The 20,129-nt window shown below is 45.9% G+C and overlaps 1 protein-coding gene across 7 annotated transcripts; it reads left to right on the forward strand.

Moving 5' to 3' along the window:
- The first annotated feature begins 434 nt into the window (after positions 1 to 434).
- Positions 435 to 19,747, forward strand: setd1ba (SET domain containing 1B, histone lysine methyltransferase a). 7 transcript variants are annotated; one of them, XM_077542883.1, is made up of 20 exons: positions 435 to 632; positions 908 to 994; positions 1,072 to 1,179; positions 4,268 to 4,413; positions 4,609 to 4,707; positions 5,136 to 5,406; positions 7,721 to 7,842; positions 8,651 to 9,733; positions 11,307 to 12,041; positions 12,218 to 12,391; positions 12,476 to 12,569; positions 12,645 to 12,853; positions 13,258 to 13,327; positions 13,419 to 13,754; positions 14,183 to 15,411; positions 16,177 to 16,344; positions 16,444 to 16,569; positions 16,659 to 16,778; positions 17,713 to 17,850; positions 18,167 to 19,747. In XM_077542883.1, the coding sequence occupies exons 4-20, from the start codon at positions 4,408 to 4,410 to the stop codon at positions 18,338 to 18,340; spliced, it is 5,154 nt and encodes a 1,717-aa protein (XP_077399009.1). In that variant the 5' UTR covers positions 435 to 632; positions 908 to 994; positions 1,072 to 1,179; positions 4,268 to 4,407; the 3' UTR covers positions 18,341 to 19,747. The 7 variants fall into 7 exon arrangements, with proteins under 7 accessions (XP_077399009.1, XP_077399010.1, XP_077399007.1 ...); XM_077542884.1 differs by lacking the exons at positions 435 to 632; positions 908 to 994; positions 1,072 to 1,179 and adding an exon at positions 3,893 to 4,042 and having other exon boundaries at positions 14,183 to 14,599; positions 14,858 to 15,411; XM_077542881.1 differs by lacking the exons at positions 435 to 632; positions 908 to 994; positions 1,072 to 1,179 and adding an exon at positions 3,893 to 4,042 and having other exon boundaries at positions 14,183 to 14,308; positions 14,441 to 15,411.
- Positions 19,748 to 20,129: the final 382 nt, after the last annotated feature.

Consider the following 20,129-nt stretch of genomic DNA (forward strand, 5'->3'; position numbering starts at 1 on the left):
ATTGGCATTTTACTACTACTTTACTGTGTTTTCTGGCCTCCGCTGACATTTTCCCCCAGGTTGTTTTGTTCCACTTCGATAAACAACAAAGCCGTTGTATGGAGACTTCCCATGACCTAATAAGGCATTTCGGAAGGGGGTTGCTGAGCCGCGTGTTGCCACGGCAACCCCCGCCACAGCTATCGGATTACCGCCTTCCGCTTCTGCAGTCAGTGAGCCTCAACCGTCGCCATCTTTTATTCCCCTCTTTCGGCGATTCTTTGTCAATTCATCTCGGTCGTGTACGTCCATTCCCATTCCAATGACACGTAGAGTAAAAAACGCCCCGTTTTGAGTGTGGAAGCGTCGAGATTTTCCCCTCCCCCACCCCCTTGAAGTGCTCTTCCTCCAGAACGAGAGAGGACCTCACCCACCCAGTCTGAAGCACAAGTGCGCTGCATTGTGTGTGTGCGTGTTCTGAGAAGCCATTTTGAGAGAGAGTACAGCTGAGAAACTGCTCGTCACTTTTAAACCTACACGACACCTAAATGACTATTGGACAAAGGGGGAGCAGTGAAAAGTCCCAAGATTTCTCCCAATTAAGATTCGTTTGCGTTTTACAGGCTTGGATTACATATTTTTGAATACCAGCTGTAAGTCTACAATATTGACAAATACAAAATGTTACATAAGTTGCTATGGAAAAATGTTGAAGCTCACTTGACAAATGCTCACTTTTCTCTTATGAGAATGCCTACATGTAGATTAAAAAAAACAACAACAAAAACAGGCAAAGAGTGAGTGAAAAGTGTAAAAATCAATTACCTTTCCAAACAACATTTCCTTGTAGTTTTAATGTGGTGATGATGCTTAAGTGAGTGGTCGATGTGGAAAAGCTTTTTAACGTTGATGTTATCCTGTCTTCAAGGAGAGAGAGACAGAGAGAGAGATGGTTTGCATATTGCCCAAACAGATGATGGTTGAAGATGCGTTATTCACAAGCTGGGAGGCAATGGCAAGAAGCACTCATGATTTCTTTTTTCTTTTTAAAAGAGCTCTATCTTTTGTGCTAATGGAGTCCTTCCTTTTCAGGAGACGTCTCCCCATCCCTTATTAATGACATTGTTGGAGGGTCCGAAGATGGAGCTGAAATCGTTACTCCTGTACTTGCATCATATAGGCCTGTTCACTGCATTTGAGGTAAATATCTTCAACCGTGGTCCCTTCTCCTCTGGCTTGGGACGCTTTGCAGTGGCTGCCGAGTAGACATGTTTGGGGAAATGAAATGTGCCCTTGAAGCAAGGTGATTTGGCCGTTTTGAAATGGGAAATGGGAGCAGCACAAACCAATCCTGCCCAGAGCAGTCTCCAAAAATCCATCAGTTTCTGTTGTGGGAGAAAATGTTGAGAGCCATTAATCAAAGCAGTTGGGTGCTGAATTAAATGGTGAAATTGTAACCAACATAAGGCCAACAATGACCAACACTGGTATTCAAATACTGCAGAGGCTAACATACTGAACAATGATGTTACAAAAGGCTTACTTGGTTTTAGGACAAGAATAGTTTAATGAGCAATAACTTGCATGCCTTATTCACAACAAGCAAACAAACATGGCATATTATCAGAAAATTGGACTTACTCATTGCTATTCATACAAGGCCTCAACTACACATTTAGATACTTTAACTGTTTTTCTCCCCCTCTTAAAGTCATCTAGCAGTTTATTTACATTTATTTTAAAACAAGAAAACTAGTCTTATATGGGAGTGCCATGTGGCCTGGCTTAAGACAAAGGTGGATGATTCCAAGCAGAGGAAAAAAGGCTGAAAATGTTCACAGGGTAATTACATCCAGTACATTCTCTTCCTTCTTCTCAGTCCCTTTCAAAGGAAGCAATCATAGGATCTTATCATAGTCCATGAGAGGTGAGGAAAGCGAGTGTAAGATCCTTTTTTGGAACAAAGGAAACCCATGTAGGCCATTAAGTCCCTGTGTTTTTTTTTTAGGAAAATGGCTGCTGAGAGAGAGCTTTCAGGCCCCCTCTCTCTGCTGTGTGTTGAAGGACTTCTTGTGCCTCCCTCTAATAGCAGACGGCGCCTCTTTCAGCTGCGCGCTGATTGGCTGGCTAGGCTGCCCGCTGTTAACCAGCCAATTGCCCGAGCACTGGGAGAAAATACAGCAGGAAATGTCAAACAAAACCTCTTGCTTGCCCTTAAAAGCAACAACAACAAAAAACAAAATCCTGAAAACAAAATACAAACACAAAGTCACGTCTTTAGCAACTCAGTAATCTCTTGTGTTTATTGTGTGGTGCATTTCGAGGCATCAGTCACAGAAAGAAATTTGCCTTGCATTATAACAGTCATACAATAATTTTCTTATTTAAAAGAACATCATCATTATTGTCTTCCTGTCAAGTGCTACCTGCTGACCCCCCCCCCCCCCCCATTTGTAATGGTTTGCCTGAGGGGAAAATGTGTTAGGGTCTGCTGCACAAACAAAATGCCGCTCGTCGCCAAAAGAATACCATACCTACAGCGAAGGGGCTGTTTTTCTTCAGCTAGCATCTTAGAGAAGTTGGATGGAGTTATGAACGCTTTCAAATAGCAATCAGTGTTAGCACAAAACCTGCCGGCTGCTTGTAAACAAAATAAAAAGTGAAGAAAAACAGCTGAACTTTTTTTGGGATTAATCTGTAGCAGTTTAAATGCTGTAAGGGTGTGTGCTGACTCCCATTTAACATGAGTTTGAATGTTAAGTCTAAAAACAAACATCTCTAGTGATAAGAGGGTGGGCACTTGTGTAACCACAACTACGTTATTTTTTACTTGCCCTCTGAAAGGTTTTTTATATATATATATTTTTTTTACAATTGACCTGTAGAGGTTATCCATCACATTAGTGTTAAAGGATTAAAATAATTTATGTTGGTGTTTTTTTATATCTAAAAAAAAAATCTAAATTCAAATAGGGGTGTAGATTAATTAGATGGAGTGATAGATGTTTTTTAGTTTATTTACATTTACATTACAGTGAAATTATTAATACCCAGGCCAAATTTCGAGGTATAGATATAGATATTTCAATTATGATAAGGAAAATTAACTTTGAATACACTCGTGCATAAAAGCACCTGCTTAAATATGTTTTGTTTTAAAACACATTTAAATGGTTGTCCGTCCAGGGCTACCAGATTTTTTTTTTAAGTCACATTTTGTTGGCGATACTAATAGATTTGTCAGGCAATGTCAAACAAAACTCTTTACCTGCAATAAAAACAACCAAAAGCAAGTGATATAATGTTAAATGAAACGTAAACACGGCGTCGGGTGACGTTTACGACGGGAAAAGACACTACAGTATTTCTTTGCGGTGATGCAGCTGCCAGTTTACTCACATGTTGATTATTGTTGTTTTATAAAAACAAGGAAATAGCCGTTGGACATTTTTTTTAATGAATGTTTTATTCACATTTCGGTGGCGATTCTAACGAGTTATTATCGAACGTTTGTCTGTCTGCTCAGTGCGAGTAGAGGCAGATTCGTCACAGGCGTGTTGAGACTGTCAACCCGACACGGAAAAATGTGGAAACATTTTCAAAAATAAGTTAAACGCGCATTATATATATATTTTTTTTTAACGGGGAGTTCTTAGCGTATCACGTTGCACGACGCCTTTGTCTTTATTCCACGAGCGGGTTGTAGTTGTCGTGGCGAAAGTGCGCCTGTCGTTTCGACGTGCGTCCAAAGCCAACTAAGCTAAGCTAAGCTAATCGCAGTATTGTGGGAGAGACAGAAAGAAGCTACCGTACCCTGCCGAAGCTCCTCCACACAGCAGCACAGACTCGAGCGGCAGCCACACAATATGTGCGGGCTCTCGCTCAAAAAGGAGCCACTTCCAGCCTTCTTCCAGCTAAATCATGTAATGTGAGCGGGGCGAAAAGCGATTCCCCTTTATCTCACTGATTCAACAAGAAGGAATCCCTCGATCGGGGCGAAACATGTCCAAGCCGGGGGAGAGAAACAAATTGTACGAGGACCATGGCAGAAAGCAGAGTTCAAGTAAGCTTTTCCCCCCTCTTTCTCCACCTTTCTCCACCTTTCTCCCAATCGCCTTGCCGAGCAACACAAAGTCACGCATGTGTAACGTTTTTGGTGGAAGTGTCGCGGTCGCGGAAGGTACTGGCGGTGGGTAACTGGCGGTAACGGCACCGAGCGAGCGTCCGTGCTTTAGCCGTCGCTGCCTCACGTTAGCTCGGCTTTGCCTGCCCGTGTGTGTGCTTTCAGCGCTGGCCAACGGCACGGACAGTCATCCCGGCTCGGCAGAGAAGCGGAGTCACCACTGGAGAAGTTTCAAGTTGATCATCGACCCGGCGCTCAAGAAAGGATCGCACAAGCTGTTTCGCTACGATGGACACTCTTTCAACATGCCCGTAAGTGCACCGCCGCCGGTGTGAGTAACCGAGGAGGCGACCTCCATGATGGGGGACCCTCTCCCCCCTGGACTCGAACGCCATCATCGCGGTGGCCTAAAAAGCAAAAGCGACTCGATGTGACTTTGTTTACTTGTCGTCGGAGTGAGAAAATGCTTAAGTGGATGACAGCAATGTGCTCCCCCTCTTCCGCAGAACCCGGGGATGCCACCGGTGGACAGCGTCCGAGACCCGAGGATCGGTCGCCTATGGACCAAATACAAAGAAACGGACCTACCGGTGCCCAAGTTTAAGGTAGTCTTGCCAGCAAGTATTTTCCTTGGGGTAGAGGTGGGGGAAGAAAGCAGAGCTTGTCAAAAGTTCCAGACACACCCCCTTGCCCATCTGAAAGCTTTCTGGGACAACTGTGCTGTATGTTAAAAGTGTGTGGGTGGGGGGCACTAATATCTAATTTGCTACTTATAATTTGAACAAATGTTTACTTTTTGTATTAGCATTTGTGGTGAATTGTAGGGCAACTGTTGCATTTGTGCACCATCCTATTCACAGTCCTGTGAAGGCCAACAAACAGCAAATGTTGATTATTACGTTATAGTACCAGCAAATTTGTCAAATCAACCCCTCTAAGATTTAGTTTTTAGCTTTTCATCAAATGGCATCTTGTCTGACAGCATGATCTGCCTCTTAAATCCCCTCTGCAACCTCCCCATCCCTCACCCAAGATCGACGATTATTACATTGGCCCCGTGCCGCCGAAGGAGGTGACATTCGCCCGCTTGAACGACAACATCCGCGAGGGCTTCCTGACGGACATGTGCAAGAAGTTTGGCGACATAGAGGGAGTGGAGATCCTTTACAACCCCAAGAACAAGAAGCACCTGGGCATCGCCAAGGTGGTCTTTGAGAGCGTCAAAGCCGCCAAGGCGGCCGTGCAGATGCTGCACAACACGTCCGTGATGGGAAACATCATCCACGTGGAGCTGGACCCCAAAGGTAAACAAACTCCCGTGGCACAGCCGCGTCTCCACTTATGACATCTGGCTTACTTTGGGCGACGGCTGTCATGTGATCACCTGCATTGCTTGGAGACTGAGGGCTAATTGAATTTGATTGAATGTAATCCCTGCTCCCACAAGCCCCTGGCTGAGGGCGCCATCTACTCCCTAGTGAGCCTAATTTCAGCCCTGTAAACACACACTCAACAGCCTGTCGCCACCGCTGCAAACCCGCTCTGCTGTCATTCGCAGGTAGATTCAACGTTTAGTTGAAATGTGTGATTTGTATCTATTGATCCATTTGAAGCATTTTCACTTTAAAGCAATCCGTTCATTCATGGGAACGACAGCGCTGCATTGGTTCCCTGTTCCGTGACGAAGCTCGTTCCTTGAAACGCTTGTATCTGAAAGCATCTCTGCCAATTTAAATAAGCGGAAATGCCATTCGTTTGTTTCAGCCCCCCATAAAACAAACACTTTTTTAAAATTCTTCTTATTATAGTGTGTTCTTTTTTTTAGATATAAGAAAACTAGCACTTTACAGCTGTGTATTATGATTCATGCTTTCATTCATTTTGTGAGTCCTTCTGGCGTTTGCGCCTTGGCCACCAGGGGTCAGTACATACACATGAAAAAAACAGTCACTGCTGCTCAGTAAACTGCAGTAACGGTCAGTTTTCACAGAGGATAAAGAATGGATGCCACTGAATATTATTATATTATGTCTGCATGTGTTGCATCTCGGTTTGTTAGCCCCTCAATGGCGTTTTGCATTGAACAATTAGTTAGTGGACTTTAAAGCAACACTAAGGAACATTCAGTTTATGTTGATTATGGCGCCACCATATGGACAAAAGCGGTAATGTTATGCCTTGAAGGTAGACCTCATTTTTATGCCATTGAGCGTGGACATTCAAATTGACTTCTATCTTTGTAACAAATGGGGAAAGGGCAAGTGACGTATGCCAGCAGGCAGTCAGCACATTTGTCGTTTTTTGTGTGGCAGTGTTCCTACCATCCTCCTCAAAGTTGCCAAGTGCCAGTAAAAATGATACTGTTCCCCTCAGGCCATGGCAAAGGTACCAATCAACTAGTTTTAAGCCCATGTTTCATCAGAAGAGTTCTGAAAATATTTTATTAAGATGAAAAGTTCCTAAGTGCTACTTTAATGTGTAACATTAAAGTGTGTCGATCATTTCCTTTGTTTAACCCGGTAAGGATAATGGAGAACAGTTTGTCATTTACAATGCCAACGAGGAGGCATTTTGGGATTCACATCTTGCCCAAAGTAACGTCAACACCGTCGGGAATTGACAGCTTGCAGGCTGTTTTCCTCTTATCTCCTTGTTGAACAATTGTTTGCCATCTGTCGCCACTGCATTTCTGCTCCCTACATTTTTTCATTTTTTTTTGCACCAAATTACCAAATTGAGAGATTTGAAAGATAACGGTGCCGTTCGACATCAGTGCAAACTAAAACATCAAAGCAAATAACAGTGACACTCTGGGCACTATTTGCTGTGGTTGGATTTGGTGAATTTAAGCAGATGTACTTGTTGCAACTTCTGATCCAGAACCACCCAAGGCATAAGCAAACTAAACTTGCGTTGTTTCTTGTGACCACTAGAGGTCTCCAATTAACAATCAGAATCAGGATTTTAATTTTTCTAAATTAAATTTTAAATTAGTATTGAGCAAGGACAGAGAGACCATAAAGCGAAATGTATGGATTAAGTGAAGAGTCGCGATTAAGTGTTTTGTTTTGTTTTAAGACAGCTTGTGCACAATTTAAGTTTAGGACCTAATGTTCAACTTTTTTTTCCAAAATTGTTGTCACCCTTTTTCAGTTACCATAACATTTTTGCATGACTTTTTATCGTTTGTTTAAAGTCTCTTATTGTATTAATTTATTTTTTTTTCAAACTGTAGTGTTCTTTCTTTTTTGTAAGGCCTACAGTATATCGAGGACTCAATTTTGTGATTTATCATTTGAAATGAAATCAACCCCCGTGCGCTCCTGAAATGTCATCTGAACAACTTTTTACTCCTTATTTTCATAATTTCTCAAGGGGATAGTAAACAATCACGTTTTGTTTTGGTTCCAGTGGAGGTTTGAACGCCCTCTAGTAAGAAGCAGGGAGTCATGCATAGTCTGTAGAAGTTGTCAAATCCACACTTGTGCTTTTCAGCTCCTCCACATGATGTTGAGTTTTGTGTTCAGCCGTCCCCGCAGTGTCAACAATTGATTCCAAATGAATTGTAACAAAGGCGGCTTCATCACATTTCCCTCCCGTGTGTCATGTGCTCCTCAGGTGAGAATCGCCTCCGGTACTTCCAGCTCCTGATGAACGGAAGCTACACGCCGCGGACGCTGCCTGTCGGTGGCGAGGAAGCGAGAGAAGTTTCCCCTCGGAGCCTGGCAGAAGCTTTACTGGTAAAGACAAAAAACAAACAAATCCTTCCACTTGCAGGAGGCTCTTTCGTATCAATCGGATGCAGTTCGAGCCTTTGCGCTGAATTGCTGAGCTCAAATGTCAGCACACTTTAGAGTCTTTCTCTTTCAAAAGCTTTCAAACGTGCCCTTTGACCTAATGCTGCACCCTGATAACGCCAGTCGGCAAGTTCTTTTTTTCTGCCACTGGGGGGTTTCAAATAATAGTTTTGAACATCCTGGATATCGTAGTTGTATTTTTACGGGGACGTTAACATTACAGTCCGCAACATTACAATTGTATCAAATGTCATTCATTTGAGTCGATGAGTTGAAGCTGCTGGTTTATTTTCAAAATGGGCTCGTAGCAGACGTGTGTGACGTCATGCTGCGATCATGACGTCGCTCGTCAACTGTCGAAAGGAGACCGATTCGCTCCTCTTTCATCTGTAACCGCTTTAAACATCAAGAGTGTGTGTAGAAATGGGAAAAAAGATGTCTTGGCTTGTTCCGATTGTGTTCATGTTTTTTATGTTCTGTGTTTTTGAAAGCGCCTTGTCTTGAGATCTCCAATCATTCCTACTTTCTTTCCAAATTTCGCTGCTAAACCCACTGAAATGTTGCAATGTGTTATCTGAAATGAAGAGAATGATTTTTTACGGTGTGCTCTTTAACCGAGATGAACCTTTTGTATTGTGAACATTTCTGGGTTAAATTTTGCCCACTGAGGTCCGGATGACGTACTTGCAGGCTGGTTCTCACATGTCATGCCTGGCATTGAAATGTTTTTTTCTTTCTGTCCCCCGCAAAGGCATGCGAGCCCATTCGCAGGTTGTCGGAGAGCAGCCTGTCGGCGGCGGCTGCGGCGGCGGGCTCGGTGCCGGCGAGCAGCAGCACCTCGACCACGCCGCTGTCCCTGGAGACGGGCTACTCCAGCCTGAGGCCGGACACCCCCCAGTCCCAGGGGACGCCGCGCCAGGCAGGCACGCCCTTCTCCCAAGACTCCAGCTACTCCAGCCGCCAGTCCACGCCCGCGTACCAGTCAGGCCGGGCGGAGACTTCGGGAGGCTACAAGTCGCGCCGGCACGAGAGCAAGTTCCAGGATGCGTACAATCGCAGACCCGAGAGGCCTCATTACCGCAGCAACATGTACCGCAGCGCCACGCCCGAGCACGCGCCCTTTAAGCAGCACCACCTCACCCCGCCTGAACCCCCGCCTTCGACCCCCTCCTTCTCCTACACGGCACCGCCTGCCGCCACGCCCAACTTCAAGTCGGCTTTCTCGCCCTACCAGGCTCCCTTGCCTCCCGCGTTCCCCGCGTCCGAGCCGTTTTATCACCCGTCCCAAAGGGAGGGCGAGTACCAGCGGCCCCCTCAGCCGCCGCCGGCCGCACCCACCGACTTTTTGCCCTTGAAGGATGGACCGGAAACCCCTCCCATGCCAGAGCCTCCGCCGCAACCGGGACCCCATCCTAGGACGCCTCCTCCCAGGACGCCCGAAGACTGCCCGTCGCCCGGCTCGCCCGCCGCCGATCCCGAGCGCAATAGCCTGGATTCGCGCATCGAGATGTTGCTGAAGGAGAAAAGGACTAAACTGCCTTTCCTGGCCGAGCGAGACTCGGACACGGAGGTGCGAATGGAGGGCAGTCCCATTTCCTCCTCGTCCTCGCAGCTTTCCCCCATCGCGCCGTACACGGGCGGCGCAGCAGCCAACTCCCGACCCTGTAGCACGGGCTTGGAGGACATCAGTCCCACGCCGCTGCCGGACTCTGACGAGGACGACGAGGCCGTTCCCGGGACCGCCTCGCTGGTCAAGACCAGCTGCTCTCCCCTCGACCACGAGAGCAACAGACAAGTCAATGAGGAGCATCCTCGAGCGGACAAAATGGAGACGGTAAGCGCCGTCTTTGCGATGGCAAAAATGCTGACTTTTGAGTTCGGAACTCCGAGAGGTCCATTTCAAAGGGTTCGCTTGTTAAAAGACTTTAGGGTTGTTCATGGCACAGATTGCGGTAGAGCTGACCTGGCACCATTCTGCACATGTGCACATGCCACGCCCACCACCGCCATAAACAAATACTTATTAGCTGAGAAGTGTTGACACGCATCTTATTAATCTTGCTTATTTTGACTTTAAGTGCGACTACAATTTCATTCCGCCTTCACATGCAATTCCTCCAGAATTTGCATTTTCTGGTCATTTGTGTTGTGTAAACAATTCCGCGTAACACGGCGCTTTCTCGAAGGGGTTTGTTATCTGCTGCACACGACGCGGGTGCGATGAAGAAGCTCGGCTGCTTTCCTCTTTTCAACACGGTCTTGCCGGAAAAGGAGGAAAACCCAAGTTTGGCTGTTGGCCCGTCCAGTGGCACACTTCCTGCTTTCGCGCGTCTTCTCACATTTCAGTTATTACAAAGCAAACACATCATTTGTGTAGCCGCGCCACTCCTGCACATTGTTGCGTTCACAACTATTTTTTGTTCTAAATTGATGGAATGTTTTGAAGTAGTTTGTTCTTTATTTATTTTTTAAAATGGTGTCATATTTAACTGAAAAATGCTAACTTAAATCCTTAATGCTCTTCTTTTGACTACTCTGTCATGTTTTGATCGTTTTTGGGGTTGTGGGCAGGAAGTAGTAGTCACGGTTCACGTGGTCAAGAAAAGGGATCCTATTTGATGACATCATTTTGAGGAAGTGAAAAGAGAACTTTCCCTTGCACAGTTCAAACGAGAGGCGAAGCGAGCTTGCTAACTTACTTGAGATTAGTTGTGGCGTAAAGAGCTCCAGAGATGGGAAATATTGTTTGAGAAAGTAAAAACTTTGGCTGTAGGTGCGGGCGCTTCGTGCCACTCACCCAAGCTCGTTTGCCTGCTAGCTGGATAGAAGCTTCTGTGGCTAAAGCCAAACTGTGGCCGGGTTTTTACCGTACTTTCTGGACCTGAATTTCCCATCTCTGATGAGCTCTTCTTTTCTTGTTAGAAGGGACGTCAAAGCAGGGCACAAATACGATTAGCTGCTTCCAGAGTTGCGTCAACCAGCTGCCTTTGCCTCCAATTAACCATTTTTTTCTCCTCCTTGGCGATCAGAGAGCTGGGGGTCCGAGGGAGATTAGACAAAAGAGACACAGTGACACAGATGACTTCTGGTTCATGTGCATTGTCCATTTCAAAATACTAAACATTGTGCCAGTGTGTACTAGTTAACCCCAAGGACGACATAAGTAGCCCACGGGTCTGTTCTAAAAATAGCTCACCAGTGATGGGGCACTCTAACTTGCTAAGAACATTTATTTATTTTATGCAATTAATGTACCAAATATTCAGTATTTTGTTTAAAAATAGTGTGTAAAAAAAAGAAGAAGTCTTTAATTTACTCAAAATATTTCCAACATGTCATTTTAATAGCGTGGCAGTGGCGGTGGTGAAGAACCGGTTTGTGATGACCTCTCTTCCATTTCCCCCCAGAGTCATCAATCGTCCGGAGAAGACATGGAGATCTCAGACGACGAGATGCCCGGCACGCCGATCGCCGGCGGCGACTGTAGCAAAGGCATCGTGGTCAACTCTGCCGTGTCCCCCATCCCGACCCTGGCGCTGCCGCCGCTTGGCTTTTCCCACCTGGCCCACCAGGCGGGCTTCGCCATGCCCCACCACCACCTTGGCGCCGTGCCGGGGCATCCGGCTCACCTGGCCGTGCACCCGCACATGCTGCCCCACATGGCTCACTACGGGCCCGGCATGATCCCGATGGTCCAAATGGAGCTGATGAACTGTTTGCGCTGGGAACAGTGGAGCACGGTTCCCATGTCCTTCCAGATGCAGCAGCAGATGCTGAGCCGCATGGCGCAGACGCGCGGCCCTTACCCGTACCCGCACTTCCTGGACAGCGCCGCCTCCGGGCCCTTTGCCGCACCGTACCAACATCTATCCATGGGGGCCGCCGCGCATGCTGGCGCCGCGGGGACGGCGGGACAGCAGTGGCAGCATCCCAGCATGCCCAAGTTCAACCCGACCGTCCCGCCTCCTGGATACGAGACCAAAAAGGAGGACCCCCACAAGGCCACCGTTGAAGGCGTGCTGCAAGTCATCGTCAAAGAACTGAAGGCCATCATGAAGCGGGACCTCAACCGCAAAATGGTGGAGGTGGTGGCTTTCCGGGCCTTCGACGAGTGGTGGGACAAAAAGGAATGCTCGGCAAAGGCAAGTCTTTTTTTCTTAATGCCTTGAAATTTGCTTTTGTGCCCAAATATTGTTCAAGTTGGGGCTGCAAAATATATCGAAAAAATATCCATCCCGATACTGGCCCGTGCAATATGCATATCGCAAACACATGCCATAAGTTTCATATGGAATTTTGCCAAACGTTCTTGTCGCAGGCATCCTCGACTCCCGTCAAAGGTGCGGAGGGCAAAGAAGAAGAGCGGCCCAAACCCAAAGAGACCATCGCTTCAAGTCTGCTGGAGAACTGGCACAAGGGCGAGGGCTTGGGGTACGAGGGCATGGGACTCGGAATCGGCTTGCGAGGGGCCATCCGCTTGCCCTCCTTCAAGGTAGCTCAAGCGGTTCTGGGCTTTGGTTTTCCCAAACTCGTCCGCAGCAGCGTTTGGTTTTAAGCCTTGGAATGTGGCACGCAGGTGAAAAGGAAGGACCCGCCAGAGGCCGTCAGCGCGGGGGAGAACAAACGAGCTCGGCCCTCCACGCCCGTGGATGACGAGCTGGAGGATGAAGGTACTTTTTTGTCGTTGCTATTTTGGAATTGCTGGATTTTGGTCAATAATGTTATTGCTCGTTTATCGCCATCAGAACGCGATCGAGATCCGACGGAGCTCCGCTTGGACGACTCCAAAATGGACGCCGACGGCGTTTCGAGCAAGCGGCGTCACTCGCGCCCTCTCGACCTGGACAGCGAGGGCGAGGAGGAGGCGGACACATCAGGGAAAGAGGAGTCGCTGGGCGACCTTGAGGAGGAAGCCGACGAGACGGCGCCCACTGACAGGCCGTCGCCAGGAAAAGTACGTACAGTGACATCGCAATTGTGGATATTGTAACCAAAAAACGATGTAAAATCGCAAAAAAAAAAACCCATTATGGGATGAATTGAATCATTGCGTTTTAAAAAGAAACCTGACTGTAATGACAAGTTTCCATATGATTGATGTGGTTACTAACATAACCGAGGTGTGCACGCATGCCGCCATTCTGCGTGCTCACTTAATTGCCGCTTGCTCTCTGCCGAGTGAAGCCAAATGATCAAACTACTAACTTAATTAAACAATAAATCATCGCTATTTTAAAGTGTAACGATTCGATTCACTTTGTTTGATCCATCAAAAGCAATTTCCGGATTAGAATTCTTTTTGTTGCACCACTGATAGATGTGTAGATTGGTTGATTGTTTTTTTTTTGTTTGTTTTAGCAGAGCGTTGACGAGGAAGCGGACCGAATCTCGTCCAGTGGGAGCGCGTCGTCAGATTCCTCCGATGATGGTACTCTATTGACTTGTTATTGATAATCACATATTGGCATTCTTTTCCTGCTGTTCGGCACTTTATCATCTCACCGCGTCGTCTTCCGCAGAGTCGGAGAGTTCGGCGTCGTCCAAGAGCAGCTCGGACTCCTCGTCGACCAGCAGCTCGGACTCCTCCGAGTACGAGCTGAGCTCAGAAGAGGAAGTCTCGGAGGTGGAGACGGAAGACAACGATGCGGGCAAAGCCACCAAGACCTCCTCGTCCTCTTCCTCGTCTTCATCTTCAGCGGACGAGGGAGAGACGGACTTCAAGCCGCCCAGTCCTCCTTCGGTCTCTGTCGGGGACGCTACGGAGGAGCCGAGCGGCAAAGTGAAACTCAGACCAGCAAGTCCTGAGGAGACGATAACGAAGGAAGTGAAGCCAACGTCGCCCAAAGTTGTTCCAGGTGGGATCGCTCGACCGACATTTAGCACAGCTGAAATAAGTCCTATTACGTCTGTTGCATTAAAAAAAAAAAAAAAAAAGAAGCTGAAAATTGACTTCTTATTATAATGGCAACAACTGGCTTTACAGCATAACATCAATCTTTGCTGGAACTTTTATTTTTTATAGTGCTGTTATTATAAAAAGCTGATGCACTAGAGGGGAGAAAATGAAGGCACATTCTGAATCAGCACAAAAAAAAATTCAGGCTTTGAATAACATTTTATTTTTATTTTTACAAATTTGCTGACCAAATTTGATATATTTTCACAATATTGAAATTGTAGTATTTATCATTCGCACTTTTTCCCCCCCTTTTTTTTTTTCCTTGCATGCAAACCGTTTGCTTTTTTTACCTAAATAAAGGACACAAAGCTTCTGATTTTGCAGCCAAAGAGGAGAACATGAGCGGCAATGAAAGTCGCACCGTGAAGTCGGAACCTCGGGAGAACCTGCGGCCGGCCACACCAACGGGCGCCCTTCCTTCCGACAGCGACCAGGAGAGCAAAGCCAAAGGTAAAGCGGAGGCCGAGGGAGCGGCCGCGACGCCGGGCGGATTAACCCCGCCCCACCTCCATCCCAAAGCCCCCGCCCCCCAACCCGCTCCCGCCTCCTTAATGCACCTCCCTCTCCCGCCTCGCCCGACAGTAGAATCTGGCTCCCTCCTCCACCCGCCCTCGGACCTCCACCCGCGGGCTCGCCTGCCCACGGACGAGGACGTTCCCAGGACGCCCGGTCGAGACCTGATGGAGCGAGCCCGCGGTCTGGGCAAGTCCCAGAGCACGGACACGGTGCCCAACACGCCAGGTAGCGACGCCCCGCTGTCGGGGAGCAGCCTGATGCTCAGCTCGCCGCACATTCCCGGCAGTCCTTTCTCTTACCCTGCTCAGTCTCCTGTCCTCAGCGCCGGAGTCCCTCGCACTCCGGGCCGAGACTTAACCTTCACCCCTGTCTTCCCTGACCGCGCCGCGCTTAATCGGAAGATCTCCTCCGAGAGCCTGGACGATCGTCCTGTGTTTAAGGAGCCCCCCGTCAGCGTCTTAGCTAACCAAGCCTCGTCAACAGGTACGGAGCATCCGGCCGGTCTCTCCGGAGACATTCCCGCAGGCTTCCCGGCGGGGGAAGCCGAGCTCTCGGACGGCATGCAGTCCAAACGGAAACCCGGAAGACCCAAAGGGAAAAAGGTTCCCCTCCTCTCCGAGTCTTCGGAGGTGTCGCCCGGATCGACTCCTTTGCGAGATGTGCGAATCTGCGCCAAGTCTCCCGACGGCCTGAGTCCCGACTTGGGAGCGGGGCCACCTCAGACCGCGCTGCTGCCCGAAGCGGAAGACGGCTTCCTGTCCTACGAAGAGGAGGCGCCCGTGGCCGCCAAGCCGGCGCGGCGGACGCGGCGAGGCTGGGAGGAGCTTCTCCTGGACAGCCTGTCCCCCGTCACCACGCCGCCACGATCCAACTTCTCCAGACGCAGCGACTTTGAGGAGATGACCATCTTGTACGACATCTGGAACGAGGGGATCGACGAGGAGGACATCCGACTCCTGCAGGTCACGTACGACGAGATGCTGCAGCAGGACAACGGCTACGACTGGCTCAACGACACGCTTTGGGTTAATCATCCGCATATCCTTTACTGCGCCACCGACCGCCTGGTGACGGCAAACGCGTGAATGAAAGGAAGTCCAACACACCACCGCTTTTTGGAATGAGTGTCACGAAAAGAAAAAAGAAAAACACTACCATCAAAAAAGAATTAAGGAATAAAATAGTAGATTTGTCAGTAAAAAGTCTTCATTTGTAGAAAAATCAGCTTTTGTGTTTTTTTGATGAAATCGTAATTAGATGTTTTTTTTAGAATAAAAAAAGTTTTACTTCATGATTTTAGGAGAAAAAAATTGTATTTGTTTATTTTCATGAAAGTTGATAAATGTTATCTTTTTGAGATTCAAGTAGTAATTTGCCTATACCTTATATATTTTAGATTGAAAGTCATGTTTTTAGATTAAAACTGAAATATTACAAGATTATTTAGTAGTTTAGTAAAGTTAAGTAATAATAATTTTAAAAAAAATCTGTATAAAAGTTGTGATTTAAAAATAATAATAATAATCATCATCTTTTCAAGATTAAAACCAAAAAAAAAAGTGGAAGTGTTTTTTAAAGAGTAGTGTGGGTTTTTTGGGCACTCAATTGTGCATATATTTTGGGTGATGACGTATTTTGGTATGACGTTTCCTCAAAGATGCAAACCCTCCCAATTGTGCCCAACTGCTTGGTCATGTAACAGCGCCCCCTGTTGGCAGCAGTAGCGAACCATTCGGTTGAGTGCATTTTGCTTCCTGCCGGAGCTCTGCGGCCCAAAGACTTTGTTCCTTGACCGCCCCACACAAACCAACATCCCTCGAGTGAAGAAGAAGAGGCGAGATGACGGAATGAGGGATCACATGACCGGCTGCGCCCGAAGCGAAGGTTACTACAAGATCGACAAGAAGGACAAGATCAAGTACCTGCAGAGCACGCGGCTGCAGTCGGAGGAGCCGCCTGTCGACACGCAGGTCGGGCGGCCGCTAAGCCGTTCTTTTCATCAGCAATTCATCTGATCGATCTGATTTCAAATGAAAAATCGGTTTGAATTTCCATCCCTCTGTTCTCAGGGCATGAGTATTCCCGCGCAAGTCCACGCCTCCACCAGGGCGGGTTCCGAGCGGCGGTCCGAGCAGCGGCGCTTGTTGTCATCGTTTGCGTGCGACAGCGACCTGTTGAAGTTCAACCAGCTGAAGGTGAGCACGCGCGCACGCACGCGCACGCACACGCACACGTTTGTCTTTGCATCAGAAAATCGGTTGCCGACAAATGTCCGCACTTCCAGTTCCGTAAGAAGAAGATCCGATTCTGCAAGTCGCACATCCACGACTGGGGTCTTTTCGCTTTGGAGCCCATCGCTGCGGACGAGATGGTCATCGAGTACGTGGGACAAAACATCAGACAGGTGAGACCGTCACAACACCTGATTTGTCAAATATCCCATACGGAGCTAATTATGCACACCTTTATTTTTATGATTGAAGTTTGCTGCCTCTGTTCTGGTAAACAGCAAAACAATGTGAGACGGATTTTTTTTTTTGGGGGGGTCGCGGGATTTTACAGTCATACATTTTCACTGATATTCTTAATATTCTGAAAGTTGTCTATTTTGTCAAGAAGGTTTTCATTTTTTAGGGTTAGAGTTGTGACAAAGATTCGCTTTGTGTATTTTCACGTGAAAAGCTGAATATTGTTTAGGGGGGAAAAAAATGTCATTTTATGCAAATGAAGTTGCATATATTTTTTAATAAGAACATGAATATTTTTAGATTGTTTTGCATGAATGAAGTTATATTTTTTTAAGTTAAAAGTTTGATATTTTCTAAGATAATAATTTTATATATTTTTTTTTTGACGTCGTAATTTCAGTTTATTTAATTTTAGTTTGAATTGTTTTTTTCTTGTAATTTTATTACTTAGACAAAAGATAAAGATAATAAAACTGAAAAATGTATCTATATTTTCTAGAATGGTCATAAATGTTCAAGCATTTAGTTATACCATAATTTTATATAACAAGTTGAATATTTTTGAAACGTGTTCCTTTTTAAGGAAAAAAAACATGCATATTTTATTTACATTAGTTGTAATTTTATGAGAATAAAGTAGGATACTTTGTATTTCTGGGGATGGATAAAAAAAAAAGTTTTTACTTAGTCGTATATTTTTTTTTAGATTGAAGTTGAGCAGTCTTTTTTTTTTTATGATGAAAAGTTGACTTTTTTGTAGATTGAAGTTGACATTTAGGAGGTTAAAATGATTTGATGCGATGAAAGTTGCCTATTTTTTGGACAAAGTGAGTATTTTTGAAGCCCAATCGTGTGTTTTGTTGTGTGCAGGTGATCGCGGACATGCGCGAGAAGCGTTACGAGGAGGAGGGCATCGGCAGCAGTTACATGTTCCGAGTGGACCACGACACCATCATCGACGCCACCAAGTGCGGGAACTTTGCGCGCTTCATCAACCACAGCTGCAATGTAAGTCAACAAAACCGCATGACGGCGTCCTTCTGGACGAGCGCCGTCTTTCCTTTTGTCCTCCCTTCAGCTTTCCTTCCATCCGACCTTCCAATCTTCCTTCTTTCATTCTTTCACCAGCTGGACCTGAAAAGTGGCCAGAAAACCTTTTGCTTCTTTTCTCCTCCTCTTTGTTACTGCCATTCCTTTTACACCGTCCTAATTGTTCCTCCCTCCATTCATTGCTCCCATGCGTCCTTCCTCTTACACATGTCAATTATGTTTCATTCAATACACATATATATATATATATGTGTGTGTGTGATTTTGTTTGCAGCCCAACTGTTACGCCAAGGTGATCACGGTGGAGTCGCAGAAGAAGATCGTCATCTACTCGCGGCAGGCCATCAACGTCAACGAGGAGATCACGTACGACTACAAGTTCCCCATCGAGGACGAGAAGATCCCCTGCTTGTGCGGCGCCGAGAACTGCCGGGGGACGCTCAACTGAGGACAAAACGGCCAATGTTGACGGTTTACAATTTCTGGTGCTGTTTCATGCGTTTGACTCGTTTTCTTTGGCTGCCCCGCTGGCCTCGTTGCTCACAAAGGGCCACCAGAGGCTCAAATCCATCGCAAAAGAGTTGACCACTTCACCTAGAAGGACCTCTGCCAAGGCATATCCATCCTGATTGCGATCAGGATCTCGATTAACACTTTGTCTTCGAGTCATTACAAACACCCAAATTGAAAACAAACGCACGTTGCCAATTTGAGCAGGACAGCCGTTGCGTGTTGTCACTGGCGAAAGGTGACGCTTTTGGCATAACAACAGTGTACCCGAGTGGAAATGTTCCCCTTCAATAGTATTTGTGTAGGTCAGGGATGGAGGTCGTAGAACCCACAAGAGCACTAATATCGCAACAAACAAATAAAACCTCAGAAACCGTTTAAAGGCAACACCCAGAATGCTCATAATACAGAAGATTTTTTTTGGACTTTCCATGTTCACGGCATAAAACTCAACAACCATCAAAATCACTTACAAAGGCTCAACTTGAAGCTTCTGTGAATCATTTCAGAATTGATTTGGCTCATTCTGAGGCATCGGTGAGCTCATCGCGTATTATCGTGTCAGTGTTCAAACGGTTCCTGCGGTAGCAAAAAGAAGAAGAAAAAAAACCATGTTGAATGCACTTCCGCGTTGCCAGGCAGACGCGGCTTCTCATTGGCTCGCTGTCACAATACTGGAGAATTGCGTTCTGTTTATATTGTAAACTTGTACAGAAAATCTGCCATTTTTTTTATACGTCAACACGGGGTCTCACTTTTAAGATGTTTTCTAGGAGAGAAAAAAAGACTGAATATTTAAGAAAAAAAAAAGGTATTTTCAGGGATCTGTAAAAGGAATGACAATTTTAAGTCAAAGGAAAAGAAGGTCCGCTGTGTACAGGAAGTCCGTCACCTTCCATCGCCCCCTTTTTGGAAAGATTGTTTCTTGTGGAAACGTCTTCATTCCTCTCGCCTGTTTCACACCTGTACATAAGCTAACTGTGAATATGATATGAATATATATATATTTTTGTTCCCTGAGGATTTGCTCCACCATCCGAGCTCCAAGAGCTGCGTAACACGATGCGAGCGGTGAGCTTGTAGCGCATTTCAGCTTGTGTCAAGCTTTGCTTTTTTTCTTTTATTTGTATTCATTTTTGTGTTGTAAATTCTATGAAAAAAAATCATTTTGCAGTGTGGGAGAAAGCGAGGTTGAAAAAAAAAGTGCTGAATCGGCACAGGAAGAGGATTTGAACAATCAGCCTCCTCCTCATGTCTATTTATTACATGACAAATGTATGAACATGTTTGGGGGAAATAAAGCAATTTTGCATACATCCATAAAAACTTTCCCATTCCTCTTATTATATAAACATGGTCCTGTTTACAATCATTTAGCCCACTTTCTTGAAATTGCTCAATGACGTTTTATTGCAAATAAATGTTTTTACAATTTATTCTAAACAATTAAATTAGGGGGAAGATAGTTCTAACATGTTTTATTCTGATGAATAGATTCATTGTAAATGATTTGTCTCGTAGTGTCATTGACCAAATTGTCTTAACTTAAAAAAAATATATATATGGACTTTTGTCTTTATTTTTAAAGTCTAATTATGCCTTCCTTACACAACTACACCGCTACGCTACAAAAATAATAATTAAATAGGACAAATCGATTTTTTTTAATCATTACCATGAACTATTGACGATTGATAATATATTTAAGCCAAATGTACGCTTGTTTA

The sequence above is a fragment of the Vanacampus margaritifer genome, chromosome 14 (assembly GCF_051991255.1).
Source record: "Vanacampus margaritifer isolate UIUO_Vmar chromosome 14, RoL_Vmar_1.0, whole genome shotgun sequence".
NCBI lineage: Eukaryota > Metazoa > Chordata > Actinopteri > Syngnathiformes > Syngnathidae > Vanacampus > Vanacampus margaritifer.